Here is a 16,442-nt window from a genome sequence, read left to right on the forward strand (position 1 = left end):
TCTCGTGCCATCATTCATGTTCGCTACTGTACTACAAAGTTCATTAGTTATCTAGACAGTTAGCGTCGTTTCAAAAAACTACTGTTTGAAACACTCACTTCAATCAACCTGCTGATTGTACTAGCACCATGCCAGGCTAATTAGCCTCAGCAAGTCATTAGGGAGGCAAACATCAAACGCTAGTCTACACCCAGTCAGACACAAATAAGATGAATAACTAATGAGCCAAAAGGAGCTCCTGCAAATCCTTATATCCAGACAGTGTGTGGATCTGTCTTAAGGTGTGTGTGCACACTCAGAATGCTTTCACTGTCATTAACCTTTAGTGTTTTACACACCAAAAAAAAAGAGCAGACATATAGTACGTCTGTGCATCACAAAAAGGTTTCAACTCTAAATCTCTGTTCTATGTGAAATCATTTATCATTTATATATAATGAAATAATGTTAAGATGAGGAGAAATTATCCTCAAATGGGCATTCAGCACTGACAGGTGGCACAATAGCAAAAAATCAGTCTAATCCTTCTACTGAGAGCAAGTCTTCAAAATGGTGCGTCAGCTGAGGAAGCAGCAGAACTGAAATGAAGTGCAGTGAGGAGATCTTGTTTCATAGAGAGAAATAATAATGATTTGAGAGAGAAAAAAAAGAGACAGATGGCAGGGAGTTGTGTTCAACAGGGCACGGAGAGCAGAGAGTATGAATAGCAGGCAATTTCTGCTCTCCTCCCTCTCTCTCTTATTTTTATATTTCTGTGATTTGGATTGATATACTGTATGCAATGTTCTCGGCTTGTATTTAAAATATTTATTAAAAAAAAAGAAACCAAAACAACCCATTTCAGTAAGTATTAAATGCAGATCTGACCTTCACTGCTGCATTGCTACACCGAGTGATTCCATCAGAGAGCCAAGCAAAGGCCCCTCTCTGTTATCTAAAAGTGTGTCATCTGTTTTTGACTGACTCAATCGAGAGGCACGCAGCCAACTCAACACACAAAAACATAACACACAAAAAGCGCAGGCATTAAGAGTGCTGTTGAAATGTAAATCAACAATATCATATTCCTTAAGTCGACTTCAACTTAAGGTTTCATGGGTTTTGGTCTGCATAATGAAACATACTATATATTTGGGTTATTTATAGAGCGTTGAATTTGGTGGGATTTTCATATAAAGGCACTTACCGTACATCTGCAGTGTGTGATTCTGACTGAAGTAAGATCTGATTATCTAAAAACAAACAGCTAAAGGTGATTACTTTAATCATTGATATGCTCACTTTTCACTTTCAGAATGATGATGTACAGTGATGCTTGATTGACAGCACCTGACTCTAATCTCACCTTCAAATTAAACTGCTAATCCTAGAGGTTCACATACTTTTGCCACTCACCGATATGTAATATTGGATCCTTTTCCTCAATAAATAAGTGACCAAGTATAGTATTTTTGTCTCATTTGTTTAATTGGGTTTGCTTTATCATCTTTTAGTAGACTTGTGTGAAAATCTAATGATGTTTTAGGTCATATTTATGCAGATATATAGAAGATTCTAAAGGGTTCACAAACTTTCGAGCACCACTGTGTACACAATATATTTTTAAATGCGATAATTAGAAAAGATGTGTGTGTGTGTGTGTGTGTGTATATATATATATATATATATATATATATATATATATATATATATATATATATATATATATATATATATATATAATATATTTTCTAGGCTTTCCTGGTTTTAATCTTGTAATAGCAATATTGCTACTTTTTGCCCACTGAGTCTTGTGTACACACAAAATTCTGTAGTTGTGCTCAGAGCTGGGTGACATGACCAAAATATCAGATCACCATACTTGAGGGCATCTCTACAATACATGATGTGTATCACGATATAAATTTAGCCAACAAACCGTCAGCAAAACAGTAGTAAAATAAACAAAAAGAAATTTTAACTGACTTTGACGATACTTTTCTGTTATAAAGATTATTCTTTTTTTAATTAATGGCATTCAGTACCATTTCATTTGTAATTATTAAAAACATTTTAAACAATACATCACCATACCAATGATATCTCAGAAAAGTGTATCGTGTAATCAATTATCAAGATATTGATATGATATTGATATATCACACAGCCCTAGTTGTCCTATGTATTGGTTATCACATTCAGACCAATTGTTATTTTTATAGTAATTGATTATAGAGCCTGTGACAGTCACAGAGACCATTTTTGCCTTCAGAACATCTACTTTATTAATGTCTGGCAAAGTGTAAAGAAGTAGGAGTGGGGCATCATAAATATTTCCTCACCATCAGAGGTCACAATCACCTGACCTAATAAGCCATTCACTGGTTATTTCTTGGTTTTACAGGATGTAAGCAGCTCGTGTTGGCTTAACCAGTCTGAACAGTGGTTCAGTGGGTAGCTTTGCTGCCTCACAAATCCTGGGACCCAGTTTTGAGCCTAAGCTTGGATTACTATATGTTTGGAGTCTCTGTGTCTCTGTTCTCCCCATGTCCGTCTGCGTTTCTTCCAGGTTCCTCGGCTTCTTCCCACCTCCCAAAAACATGGATGGATTTATGGCTGTTTTCTTAGTCGTTGTTTATTTTAGATTACTCTTTTGGAGTAACCTTTGGCTGTGTTTACTGATTCAGATTGTGTTTTGACCTTTTAGAATGAAACCTCACTCCCCTGAATCCTCACTCCTCTTCTAAGTCACCATACCAACTCATCTTCTTAGTCCAGTATGTTACTCATAACATCAAAGCTTCTTCTTCTTCTTTTACTACTACTGCTGCTGCTACTACTACTACTACTACTACTACTACTACTGTATATTCACACGTCACACAAGGTACTGTATATTCCACCACTGGATGGCTCAGTAAAGGAAAAGATTTTATAAGCTCTGATCTGCCAGTATATGCTTAGATCAACCAGCCTGTATTGTGTTTTCCATTTGATAAAGCAGATACATGACAGCATTACCGTTTATTGAAAGATCGTTAATGTGAAAAATGTAAAATGTCATGTGAAAAAATAAGTACACCCCATGGAATTTTTTTTTTTTTTTTTTTTTTTTTTTTTTAACATATTTGGACAAGCAAACATTGGATGCTTATGAATCTGGCAAGGGATTTAAAAAGTTCTCCAAATTTGAAAAACATCATTCCACCGTAAGGTAAATCATCTATAAATGGCTCAGATTTAAAACGACTGCCAATTTTTCCAGGACTGGCATTCCCAGTAAATTCAACCCAAGAGCAAACCGTCTGATGCAAAAAGAAGTCTCCAAGAACCCCAAAATTTCTCAAAGATTGCACTAATATGACCTGCATGGGAGGCATGCCAGAAAAAAAGCCTTTGCTGTCTAAAAATACATTAGAGCAAGACTCCAGTTTGCCAATGAATATACCGTATAGGCAAAGACCAGGCCTTTTGGAATAATGTGCTCTGGACAGACAAATCAAAGATAGAGCTGTTTGGTCACAGTAACAGCAGATATGTTTAGTGCTGACTAAAGACAGCTTTTCAGGAGAAGCACCTCATACCATCTGTGAAGCACGGTGGTGGAAATGTTATGGTTTGGGGTTGCTTTGCTGTCTCAGGGACTGGACAGTTTGCATTCATTGATTCAATTAAGAATTCTGCATCTTATCAAAGAGTGCTTGAAGATAATATGAGGCCATCTGTGCGAAAGGTGAAGTTGAACCAAAAGTGGACCTTTCAACAGGATAATCATCCTAAGCACACTAGCAAATCCACCAAGGAATGTCTCAAAAAGAAGAAATGGAGGGTTATGGAGTGGCCTAGTCAAAGCTTGTATTTGAATCCTATTGAAATGTTGTGGGGGGATTTGAAACAGGCAGTACATGCAAGAAAACCCTCAAACATCTTGCAACTGAAAGAATATTGCATGGAAGAGTGGTCAAAAATTCCAGCAAGCCGATGTCAGAGACTGGTGGACAATTATGCAAAACACCTACAAGAAGTTATTTCTGCTAAAGGGGGCAATACTAGCTTCTGAGGCTAAGGGTGTACTTACTTTTTCCACAGAAGAATATCACATCTATTGGTATTTCTGTTGAATAAATGATTGAAAAAGTTATTTTTCCTTGTGCTTTTGTTCAAGTGTATCAACTTTATTAATAGACACTGTTTCAAAGTCCATCAAATGTTTGCTTGTCCAAATATGTAAAAAAATTTAAAAAATAAAAAAATTTAAAGCCAACAATTTCCATGGGGTATACTTATTTTTTCACATGACTGTATGTGCCAACGGTGAACTACATTATGTGTTACATCATTACAGTGTATATAGCAAAATGATTCCTCTGTGTGTAAAACATATTTGCTGCTAATATGGGCAGCACATCAGGCAGTCCGTCCAGGATTTTGATTGCAGAAATTAATGCAAAATCAAGGAAAAACCACAATATTCGGAGGAGCTTGCAATTGTTCAAAATTACTGCAGATTTGAGCCAAGGCTTGTCATGTGACGTCAGCACATTCTGCCAAATTCACGTGCGTCGAACATGAGTACAGCTAAAAGGTCTCATTTACCAACAAACAATCACTGCGAAAGACCGCAAAACAATTTTGTGCAATTGCGGTTATGCCAATTCATGTAGTTTTCCGTAATAAAAGCATAAAAAAGTGGCACCAAAATCAAGCATTTTTTGATGCAACAATCATAAAAAAAATAAAAAATCTCAGTGAAATATCCTGTACGAACTGATTAGGATATGCAAACAAGACCCTTTAACATGCTTTACAGTTAAAGTCTTATCATTATTATTAGCATTTTATTTTTGAGAAATTTCAGACTCAGTTTGAACTCGTGGTGATTGCAGCAATAAAACATGGTTCTGCATATGAATAGTCCATGTTGAATGAGGCAATTCACTAAGTAATTCAGTTCTCTATTAAATAACAGGCAAATAATGGGCCTGTGTGAATATGAGCATAGTACAGCCTTCAACAATCATCCAGTGACTGACAGTCCTTGGCTGTCAGCCGTGAAAAAGTATTCACTTATCAAGTTGTAATTGCCAGGAACACCAGTAACCACTTGGGATTAGGCAATGAGAATCCAGTAAATGGATATATAAACAAACCTATTGTTTTTGCAGAGCTAGTGAAAGCCAGCAAGATCTAATAAATGTCCCACAATCTGGTTTAAATCCTGTGAGCCAATCCAATGTGAACTCCTTTTCTGGAACCATTAGGTTAAGACTTATTTATGGCAGGCTCTCTCAGAGCCAAGCCACACATGACTAAATCACAATGACAAAAGGCATGATTGTAACAAGAAGAGCACAATATACAGTATATCACAATATAATATAGTATAATACAAATCACTGTAATATGGAAAAAAAATGTACAAAACGGTGTACAAAACTCCTGCGTAACTGGCTATTAAACAAATTATACACTTCTTTTAATTAGATAGAAATTATACAGACTGTACAGTTTGTTCTGTTGCAGATAGGTATATACGAGGGGGGGACCCCAAAAATTCCATTAATCCCCTTCACTTGTCCCAGCGTTTCTCCCATTTCCTGTAGTCACCTTTTGTCATCATGTCTAGAACCTCCTGAGTATTTTTTCTGGATTTCTTCCATGGTGGCAAGACTCTTCAGTCTCATTTTTAAGTTCTGGAATGAAAAGAAGTTGCCACATTCGCCACATTTGAAGACCGGGATTTTTTGGGCCCGCCCTCTTATACACAGATGTTTTTTTTATTTCCCTTTACTCTGATTGGACCATTTAAATCTTACACTGCATGTAAATGTAGTTATTAATACTTAAAGCAGCTAATGAACCATATTAATAAAGAAAAAAATATATATTTACAAAAATATCTATTTACATACTATCATTTTGCACATTCAAAATGAAACCTTCCTGTATTAATGCAACTGTAATTCGCTTAGATTTGCTAAAGCCATAATATGAAAACAACTCTCAGACAAACTCTTCCAAACTTTATCATGCTGACCCTAGATCTAGATCTATAAGTCTTTCTTCACCTAATCTCCCATTCATAATACACTATGACACTTTTACACAAAATAATTAAGGTGCAGTTGTGTGACAAATATCTCACAGAATCATTCCTGTTACTTGACATAGAGCAAACATGAAAAAAATGCAAGTAATACCAAGACCGTAAGAAGGCAGCTATCACACTTGTTCCTCAGGCTTGAAGAGTGTATATATAGCACAAAAGGGATCAAAAGCGAAATGTCTGGCTGTCAAAGAACATGCGACCCTGTCAAGGCTTAGATGGAAAAATAGAGGGGTGTGCGTTTGCATGTGTGTTGGTATGATTGGCGGACAATCCAAATCCAAGGAAAATGGGAAGTAGGGCTGCAACAAATATTCAATGCATCTTAAATAATACAATGCTGAAAAAAATGTCACATTTCAGACTTCAGACTAATTTAATGTGACAGTAACAATTAATGCCAGGTACAATTTGAATAAACATCCTGTACTGCTCCAGTTTGTTAACTAGTATTGCTGCGAGGCTGAAATTGAATGCCAGTAACTAACAGTGTGCTCAGTTTCTGGAGCTGTAGGAAACCCAGCCTACAGCGTTGTTTACGCAGATTGCTGGTTTTGGTACAAATATGAGCCTCATTTTTCACTTATCCCCATGTTCTGTCGTAGATCTTTTATCATTCATACCACAGAGATACCAATAACATGCAAAGTATTCACTGAGACAGAACATGTGAAAATCATGTGAATTAAAACCCTAGCTGGAATTTAGTATGTACTTTGACAATCATCTAACACATTATTATCTACTGTCTAATTCCCCTGCTGGTTTTATTAAATCAGTAGTTTTGAGCTTTTCTTATCCTTATAGAATATTCAAATATTCAGGCCTTTATTCTGCTGAATATTCCATTATTGCAGCCCTTAAATCGTTTGCCTCCATATTACAATCTTTTCTGAACTAATGAAACCTGGACAAATAACAAGCATCATTCTTGCCTCTGCCTCCTGCTAGATTGGCCTTGGATCGTTAAAACCTTAAATTCCTTTTATATCCACATCCCCAAATCAACAAATTGAAGGTTCAAGGTATGCAGAAGTAATACGTTTCAGACACTCGTAGTCTCATATTCATTGTTCATGCTGTTTGATTGTCTTTGCCTTGTGCATTGGGACTGCATCAACTCATACTCTGCTCATGTAAACACAGGATGGTTGGTGGCAATCAGTGACAAACAACTCAGACAGGGGATATCAGACACAGTAAACAGCCACTGAAACACAATATTAATCATACTCACCAAAGATGCCAGCAGCGTCACCATATGCAGCTGGAAGAGGGAAAAAAAAGTGCTAATTTCATATAATATAAAGCTTTTGGAATTTGAGGCTCAAAATCACACTGTAAACATTTGATGTACTCAATGAGAATTGTAAGACTATGATAACCACTTATTTTTACTGTTTTCAATCTGGAAACAGGTTCACTAATAAGCTATATGACCTGCTTTTTGGCATAACAATAGCTACTCTTAAATGTATTTATTTAGCTGATAGGTTTATCCAAAGTGACTTACAATTAAGCTGATCAGTTGAGGCTTACGGGTGTTACAGTATGTCCCTGGATGCATTTTTGGCTTTCTGTGTGGGTGTGTCTCTCTCTGTCCCTTCCTCTCTCTAATATCTGTTTAGGATTTGCAGATCAGGAACAAATCACTTAGTAGAACATAAAAGGTTGATGGCTGGGAACAGTGTTGGCCTCGTTTGATCGAAGCACATCAGTCCTGTTAACAGCTGACGTGAGTTTTTTGTATTTCCAAGCTTTATGCTAGTTTTTGGCATAAGTAGCCTAGGTGTGGCATAATCTCTCTCATGTGTTAGCTAGCCAACTGTGAACTCATGCATGCAGAAGAGGGCAGATAGCGCTTTCCTCAGAGTGCTGCCCTGTGATGCGCTGCCCAGCATGAGAATCATTTTCAAAAGATGCGGATGGCTGGCTTCACGTGCCACTGAGGGAGCATGTGTTATCCTTACCCCGTAACCCTAGCTACCGTATGACAGTAGAAGAGCTGGCTGGTGGAAGGGAATTGGCAGGTGACTAAAATGCCCCAAAAAAGAAAAATTAACCAATTCCCTTTGCTCACTTTGATGTTAGACATTATCTTTGATAAAAACAACTCAGGATATCAAAGTCATACAAAGACAGCGATGCCGTCCTTGTTATTTTAGACTCTGAGAGCAGCTGACAGTAGGTAATACGTTGCAGCTGTATCTCATGAACCCGGGAGATGCCCTCTGCTTGGCATTCTCTCTGATGCTCTGGCTTTGGCCCAGTGAGCCCAGCCTTCTTCTGGCCGGATATGAAATTGCTGCTCCTAATCAGTTGGATCGTCCCTTGATGGAGTAATGTGAGGAGACAGCCACATTCTAATCTCAATGCAATTAACCAGAGTTAGTAGTCTAGGAGCCCACTGCTGTCACGAATATAGAGGGACAATTAGGAAAGGAGCAAGGAATGGGAGCTAGAGGGGAGGGGAAAAGAAGAACGAACAACACTGTGAGGAATACTCACGACTGGAGGAGAGTGCGAGGGACAGAGCGAGCAGGAGAGGCGTGAGATGACACATGGTTCTGGGGTGAAGGCGCTCCAAGACAAGGGCTTACTGTTGTGACATTAGCAGAGTTCCTAAAAGCAAAGAGACAAACATATTAATGTGAGCAAGAAGCAAACTAGAGATATACTGGAGACTAATGTTAAATTCTGAACTAATGCGCCATGCAAGAGTTTCTTGCTCGAAGCATTAAGAGCACAATACTTGTAATGAATAGAACTTTGCAATGAAATGAATCTTATTCTTATGACAAAATGTTTTTATATTCATTTGCTCTAGTTACAACCAGCAGGCAATTTAATACATAAGCAGGAAACAAGACTTTCCTACATACACAAGATTTGCACAGACCACCTCCAGCAAAACAAGAAATTTTTAGAAATCAAAACTGACATTTTGACATGTAGGTGAGTGGCCTGCTGAGGCAATAGTCTCAGATTTTTTGGCAACACATGCTATGGGGAATGTATGGGGAAACAAATGCTCCTGAATCAAACACCAAGACTGACACGCTCAGTAGGCATGGGGGCGAAACATGTATTTTAAAATAGTAAAGCAAGTGAGTCAGAAAACAACCGAAGCCACAGACATTGTTTTAATGGTTAGCCATTTTACTGTGTGAATATAATGTATAAATGTATATAACCATTAACTGCGTAATACTAAGGAGGATACATTTTTGGTAACAAACTCTGTGATTGAACACAAGGTTGCTCAGACTGTAAGTGCACTTGGTACCAGAGAACCTTGGGCCAAGGAGGGTTCTCCTGATTGAGAGGCATAGGATAGCCAGAAGGGTTGTGACAAAAGCAGCTGCAGAAGCAAAAGCTTAGACATGGGTAGAGTTTAGACAGGCCATTGAAAAATAACTTTCAAGTGGCCTCAGAGATCTTCTGGCAAACCATTCAATGCCTCAGTAGAGGGAGGGAGGTGAGACCCTGCACAATATTGCTGAGCAATTCAGGGAGCACTTTGAGAAACTCCTTAACCCAATGGATATGTCTGCCCTTTGCAAAGCCAGTGCCGTAAATCTCTGGTGTTTTGGAGTCTATCTCTGTGGCTGAGATTACTATCGTGCTTAAAAATCTTCATGGTGGCTACAGAGGGGGATAAATTTGAACAGAGATGTCAAATGCACTGGACAAGGTTGGGGTGGTGTGGCTAGCATGACTCTTCAGTATGGCTTGGAGATCTTGGGCAGGGCCTTTGTACTGACAAGCCGGAATGGTGGTCCCTATTTTTTTTTTTTTTTTTTTCAAAAAGAGGACCAGAGGGTGTATTCCAATTATAATGGAATCACCTCAGCATCGCAGTGAAAGTCTGTGCCAGGGTTATGGAGAGGAGACCACGTCCTGTAGTCGAACCTAGGATTCAGGAGTAACTATGCAGGTTCCACCCAGGCAGTGGAACAGTGGACTCTATCACAGCCTTGTGAGGGGACATGGAAAAACACTTATCCAGTCTACACATGCTTGGCAGATATACAGAATATACATTTGATGTGGAAGGTTCTACACTAAGAGCTGCATCCACATTCTTAGTGTTGAGTCAAAACCGGAAGTGACTCTGTGTCTTGTCTCCACTCCTGTTCATGATTTTCATGGATGAGCTATTAAGATGCAGCCAAGTTTTGAGAAGTGTCCAGTATGGGGGGTGTAGAGGTAACATGCCTGTTATTTGCAGATGATCTCTTGGCACATTAGTAGACATCCAACACTCGAATATTTTGCTGCTGAGTCAGAAGCAGCTGGGATGAAAAACATCACTTCCAAGTCCAATTTCATAGTTCTCTCCCAGAAAAGGTTGGGATGCTCCTTTCAGTTGAGGGAAAAGACCTTACTCCCTAGTGGAAAAGTATTTTGCGATCTTGTACATGAGCGAAGTTACAGTCCCCAGCAGTGTTACAGTCATTGTACTGGTCTGTGGTGGTGAATCAGACAAAGCTCTCAGTTTACCAGTCAATCTATGTTCCTATCCTCACCTATGGTTACAGGCAAGTGGGAAGTGACTGAAAGAATAAGGTCACTAGTATTATCATCAAAGAACTTAACATCAACGGAAGTACTATAATCATGGTATATTCCTCTGTGCTATGAAGTACACTTAAATGGACATTTCTTTTGGAAGCTGGATAGTCATGAGACCCATTTAACAAGATTAGAAGCATTTGTGTACAGCTGTTGGACTGAGAAATCCATGTGTCATGGCATTACACATACACACACACGTAATGGCTTAGCTTTGCAGCTGGACCAAGACACACAGTGGGGATTTCATCTGCACACTAATGGTTTCCTAGCAACACCCCTCAAAAGGAGCAGTTGTATTTGCTAGGCCTCTTTCGGTGACAATGAATTAGTCTATACAAATTTACATCTTTCAGCCCACTGACACTACGATCCACAGGGAGCTATGGTCATCTATTCAACGGTTTTAATAAAGCAAACAATACACCAGCATGCAGTCATGAAACTGTGACAATGACATACACACATTCCTGCCTTACACTTGCATATGGACACATGATAAAAGTGCATTAAGATTCAAATCTCTCTGATTATCCCAGAGCATCATCTGTATTCATGGCTTTCCTTTACTAAAGATTGACAGGTGTATTTTGCTTAAACAGCAGTATTCCTAGGAAAAAAAGCAGCTATCAGATTTAAGTACCAGTGTGTAGCCTTGTCACATTGAGTAGTTATGGACCATTGGGCCTATCTCTGAGCCACAGAGGCAAAAAATGGCCTTTATCACATTTTATGAGCAGACTCAGTAATCCTATCACCGGCAAGCTTATGGCCAATCGTCCCCAACAGATCATTTTACATTTTTATATTTAATGGCATTTGGCAGACACCCTTATCCGGAGCTGCTTACATTTATCTCATTTTTATACAACTGAGCAATTTAGGGTTAAGGGCCCAACAGTGGTAGCTTGGCAGTGCTGGAGCTTGAACTCTTGACCCTCTGATCATTAACCCAGAGCCTTTAACCCCTGAGCCACCACTGTCCGTTTCAATATCATTTAATATTACATCAGAGCAAATGGATTGCTTCACTCTCACATTATGTCCAATCAGCATCATTTTACAGATAAACATAATGAAGTAACAATAAGTTAATAAAATTAGTCGCTCAATCTGACACTACTTTTATATAAAATTTACTCCTTGCTTTAATAACACCTGGGGGGTCCACCCAGAGAACCTCCACTTACCACCCCACAGTCAAAGTCACTGAGATCACATTTTCTCCCCATTCTGATGTTTAATGTGAACCTTGACCTGTAACTGCATGACTTTATAGCATGTACTGTCACTGGCTGGAGCAGGGAAACGAAAAGACCTTTGAAGTTCTAAAGAAATATATAAGGAGTAAAAGTTTGTTTTTTATTGGAAATGGAGTATTCAATTTCAATAATACTCAACACCCCAAAATAATACTTAGTATTATTGTACAGTATAGTAATGTAAATCCATACAAATTATTAATCAAGCATTGATCAGTAGCAAAACAAAGCAGCGATAGTCAATACAGACACACACATGATTTTCCAGATTATCTATTTAGAGGAGCCTCCATTCTGTTGAGGAGGATGTGGTGGATGTACTGCTGTGCTGTTTCTTCGTCTAAATAAATCGATTTCCATAGAGTTGAGGAAGGCTAGCATCCCAACAGAGCCACTAAATGATTCCATTACAGAAGAGTGCCTGGCCCTCTTATATCCGACTCTATTAGAGTGAAGACAGCACAGAGGGAACACAACACCTGCAATACAAAAATGCTAACTCAATACTGCTGCACTCAACAAGCCTTCACAAACAGAAATGTAAGGCCAAACCAACCAAGTAACAGCAATCACTCTGAAACCTTGAGCTTTTTGCCGTATTGTGAGATTACGATATAGAAGTGCTATTTTATGATTTGAGGGCTTGTTGACATTTTGACACACTTTACAGAATTGAAACAAACTCTGGCCATAATATAAATATATATATATAGGTTTATTTTCATGACCTCAGTGCATTAGTACGTTAATTTTAGCACTGACTCGACTCTTCTTGTGCTACGACTACAGAATAAACCAATTTCAGTTCAACCAACAATGCTGTTTTAACTGCAAGATATGCAGGTGGGAGTAACTGAAGCATTGCTAAAAAAAAATGCTGGGAGCTAATTATTGAGTGGGTGAAAAGCTGAGGTGCTCAGGACCTCAATATTCAATTCCAAAGCTTGCAGCCAAGGTCCTGGAGAAAGCCATAAATCTGCCACGACAATGACTGCCATCACTGTCCATAAATAAGAGACACTTTAAATGACAGCATGGGCCAGCAGACCACGTCACTATCAGTACGGCCATAAATAAAGCCACGCATTCATGAAGTGTCCATCTAGACAGGAGAGCTAAACACTATTTTCAATGAGGACTGACAGTGCTGCATGTCATAGTGATGTTCATTATTCATTCTGCATGGGCCTCTAGACAAGACAATAGCAACAGGGTGATGGATGCCATGATCTCAACATCAACATACATTTGGCATTTATCTAAACCATTTAAGAGGTTATGGCTCACATATAATGCATACTGACAATAAAATAGATAGATAAGATAGATAGATAGATAGATAGATAGATAGATAGATCAAATGCAAGCATTAATCAAAACAGGCAAATAACAAAGGCATCATCACAGGCACAATGCTGGAGCAAGACTTTGCAAAAGTAGCACTGTAATTATCCTTTATATCTGGCAAACTAAAAAAATGGCAAGAAAATTGTTATTCGTCTAAAATTGAGGTTATATCGGATTAGTTTATCATTATATGTTTTTTACAGTCACAAATTTTGAGTAAAAGCTGAGATAAATCTCAGAGCCATAACTTTCATCTCTTTAAACAGAAAATAAAATGCAAACTAACAAAACTGTGACAGTGTGCAGATTTATTCCCCTTCCTTATATTTCCTAGCAGAATGTGGAATAGTCTGATACTAAAGCTGTTTACTGAACTGTAAAGATAATCGTGTATGTGTGTGTGTGTGTGTGTGAGAGAGAGAGAGAGAGAGAGAGAGAGAGAGAGAGAGACTCTCTTGGTAAAATTAATAGCAAAAGCCCTTCCACTTTGTTTTTATATGTTAGATGCCCAACCCCCTTGCTACCAACATGGAAGATCTATTTTAATAACATTTACCTCAGCCAAATCTACAAAGAACATTCTAGCTGTTTAACTAACCTGTATCTGACAAAATTATGATTTGTATATCATCACATATCGTACATTATATTGTTGTAAATTCATTCATTTTCAGTAAACGCTTTATCCTGGTCAGGGTCACGGTAGATTCAGAGCCTGTCCCAGGAAAACAGGAGAATTCACCCTGGATAAGATGCCAGTGCATCGCAGGACACCATGCACACACAGACTGACACACTAGTGTAGCCAATCCACCTACCTGCATGTTTTTGGGAGGTGGGAGGAAAACTGAGGACTCATGGAGAACATGTGAAACTTCACACAGAGCTCAAAAACAAACCAGGGACCCTGAATCTGTGTAGAGGCAGAGCTACATGCTGCCACTGTGCTGCCCGTTTGTGGTACAATATATAAAATTATACATCCTTGTACATTTTACCACAAGGATAAAACCGATGTCCAGTCCATCAGTAGCACGAATTATTCTCATAGAATTTGTATTATGCAAAAAAAAAAACAACAACAACAACATACAGATACAGGGAACAGGGGAAGCTCAGAGCTCTTACACCTCCTAGAAATGAGTAAGCTGCCAGCTGTCCTAAATCCTCTATCTCCATTGTATCTCGCACAAACGAGCAGTGCAGGATGGAAATACAACCCAAGCTAAGAAGAGAAGAGATGAAGTCCTTGGAGAGAAAGACACTTACACTAATGCTAATCATCTTTATAAGCAGCAACTGTCTTGGTAGAGAGGTAATTTCTAATCTCCTGACCTATAGCTCACGTCCAATTTTTTCTCTTTCACAACATTATTCCGTTCAATCTAGTAATCACATCGGTAGTGAGCCAGGCCATGAGGGACTGCACCGAAAGTGTTAGCGTAGCTTTAGCAATCAGTCTGATGAAGCGTACACATCATCGCTCTGGCACAATTGTAATGCTCCAGTCCCCAAATGCAGTAAATCAGCCAAGCCATATTTTTGCTCTCCAAAGTTTTCTTCTTTATTTTTGTCCATAAGCTAGGAGGCTACTGTTGCTAATAAGCAAGTAGAACTTATGGATATCAGTTTTGCATCATGCGAACTACCATTTGCCACCGTATACTTGTCTCAAATAACTCCTGTCTAAGAAATACTGCTTGCTTATTAACATTAACCCCTTTTGTCCTGGTGTGAGCCTATACCAGGAACACTGGACACAAGGCAAGAACACATTCACACAGACAACTCTAGCACACAAAGAGAACTCTAGCACGGTTCAATTACAGTGTCAGAAACCACATCATAAAATCTGCTTGAGATTAAGTAATATTATAAACCAGACAAATGTTTGGATGCCTGTCCAAGAAGGGTTTTCTCTGGGGGTTTTTTTCTTCTATTTTCTATTATTTTAGACTAGTAATGATGACGCTAAGACTATGAAATGCATATGCAATAAGTCAAACAAATCAAAACTTAATTAGAAACTATATAGTGCTTCACCAGGAGGCTTTACTTCAACTGCTTGTCTGAAATTTTAAACGAAACGTAATTGCATGAAGGGTTAATAGGTAGTTTTTACTTAAAATTGTTTTCCCAAACAGCGTCCAAAATCATGGACAATCCATTTACAATGTAAATCGCCTCCAAATCACTTGAGAGCATTATTGTAAATTAATATAAACCTCTGTAGCTCTCTAGACTATTTGACATTCTCAATCTCAAACTTTCTACATAATTTCTTTTTTTTGTTGTTTTTTTTTGGAAACTATATATTAAAGAAACCGTGCAAATTGGGTATGTTGTTATGCTGATATGCCTGTTATGGAGAGTTATGGTGTTGGCGCTCCTATTGCTTTCATGTCTTGAACTTCACTTTACAGTTGCATCTCACTGAACTTTGTTACTGCTGCTTAACATCTCATTTCATTTCATGCTTTTATTGGTCTTAAATGTCATCAAATTTTTTTGATTCAGTACATCTACATCTGCAAAATTTGTGTTTCTCTTTCATTTTCAGAGGACATAACTGAGTTACTCAGAGAGACAGAGAGACAGAGAGAGAGAGAGAGAGAGAGAGAGAGAGAGAGAGAGAGAGAGGCCAATGCCCTGAGATAAAATGAGGATGCCAGGTGAAAATAAATAGTGCCAGACATTGATTAGGATTATTGGATTTGAGTGGGTGTAATCATGTTCTGTTCACTGACTATAATATAACACTGCATTGTCTCCCTGCTCATTACAATCTCTCTTACTGAAGCAATTCAGGTGCGCAGGGAAATGCGTTTTAATTTAATGAAACTGCTTACTTTTGGCTCCTGAGGATAACGTTTGCTAGCATATATACGACACGCATCTTAATATAATCATTAAATAAAAAAAACAACAGTTTTATATGCCTTGACGTGTTCATACAGACATATTAAGTGTACAGTGAACATGGAGTGGTGTTGAGATTACAAGCAACAGATTGCAGGTTGAACCTCTTGTCAGAAAAGGCCTATTAAATCTCCAAAATGCTGGGAGTGAAATAAACTAGTGTAGAGTCCTCTGATTAAGCCAAATTCTTCAGCTAGAATAATTTGCCTTGTTTGTTAAGCTGGTAATATGGGATACAGCGAAACATTCACTGC

The 16,442-nt window shown here is 38.3% G+C and overlaps 1 protein-coding gene across 3 annotated transcripts in view; it reads right to left on the reverse strand.

Annotated features, from left to right (window-relative positions):
- cntn1a (contactin 1a) overlaps nucleotides 1-16,442 on the reverse strand; it is a 68,480-nt gene that overhangs the window by 29,468 nt on the left and 22,570 nt on the right. For all 3 annotated transcript variants that reach the window (XM_053641305.1, XM_053641304.1, XM_053641302.1), the window contains exons 2-3: nucleotides 8,594-8,707; nucleotides 7,323-7,352 (exon numbers count right to left, since the gene is read on the reverse strand). In XM_053641305.1, the coding sequence (XP_053497280.1) occupies nucleotides 7,323-7,352; nucleotides 8,594-8,648 (85 nt within the window). In that variant the 5' untranslated portion in view covers nucleotides 8,649-8,707. The remainder of the gene's footprint in view (nucleotides 1-7,322; nucleotides 7,353-8,593; nucleotides 8,708-16,442) is intronic.

This window comes from Ictalurus furcatus, chromosome 14 (genome assembly GCF_023375685.1).
Source record: "Ictalurus furcatus strain D&B chromosome 14, Billie_1.0, whole genome shotgun sequence".
Classification (NCBI taxonomy): Eukaryota; Metazoa; Chordata; class Actinopteri; order Siluriformes; family Ictaluridae; genus Ictalurus; species Ictalurus furcatus.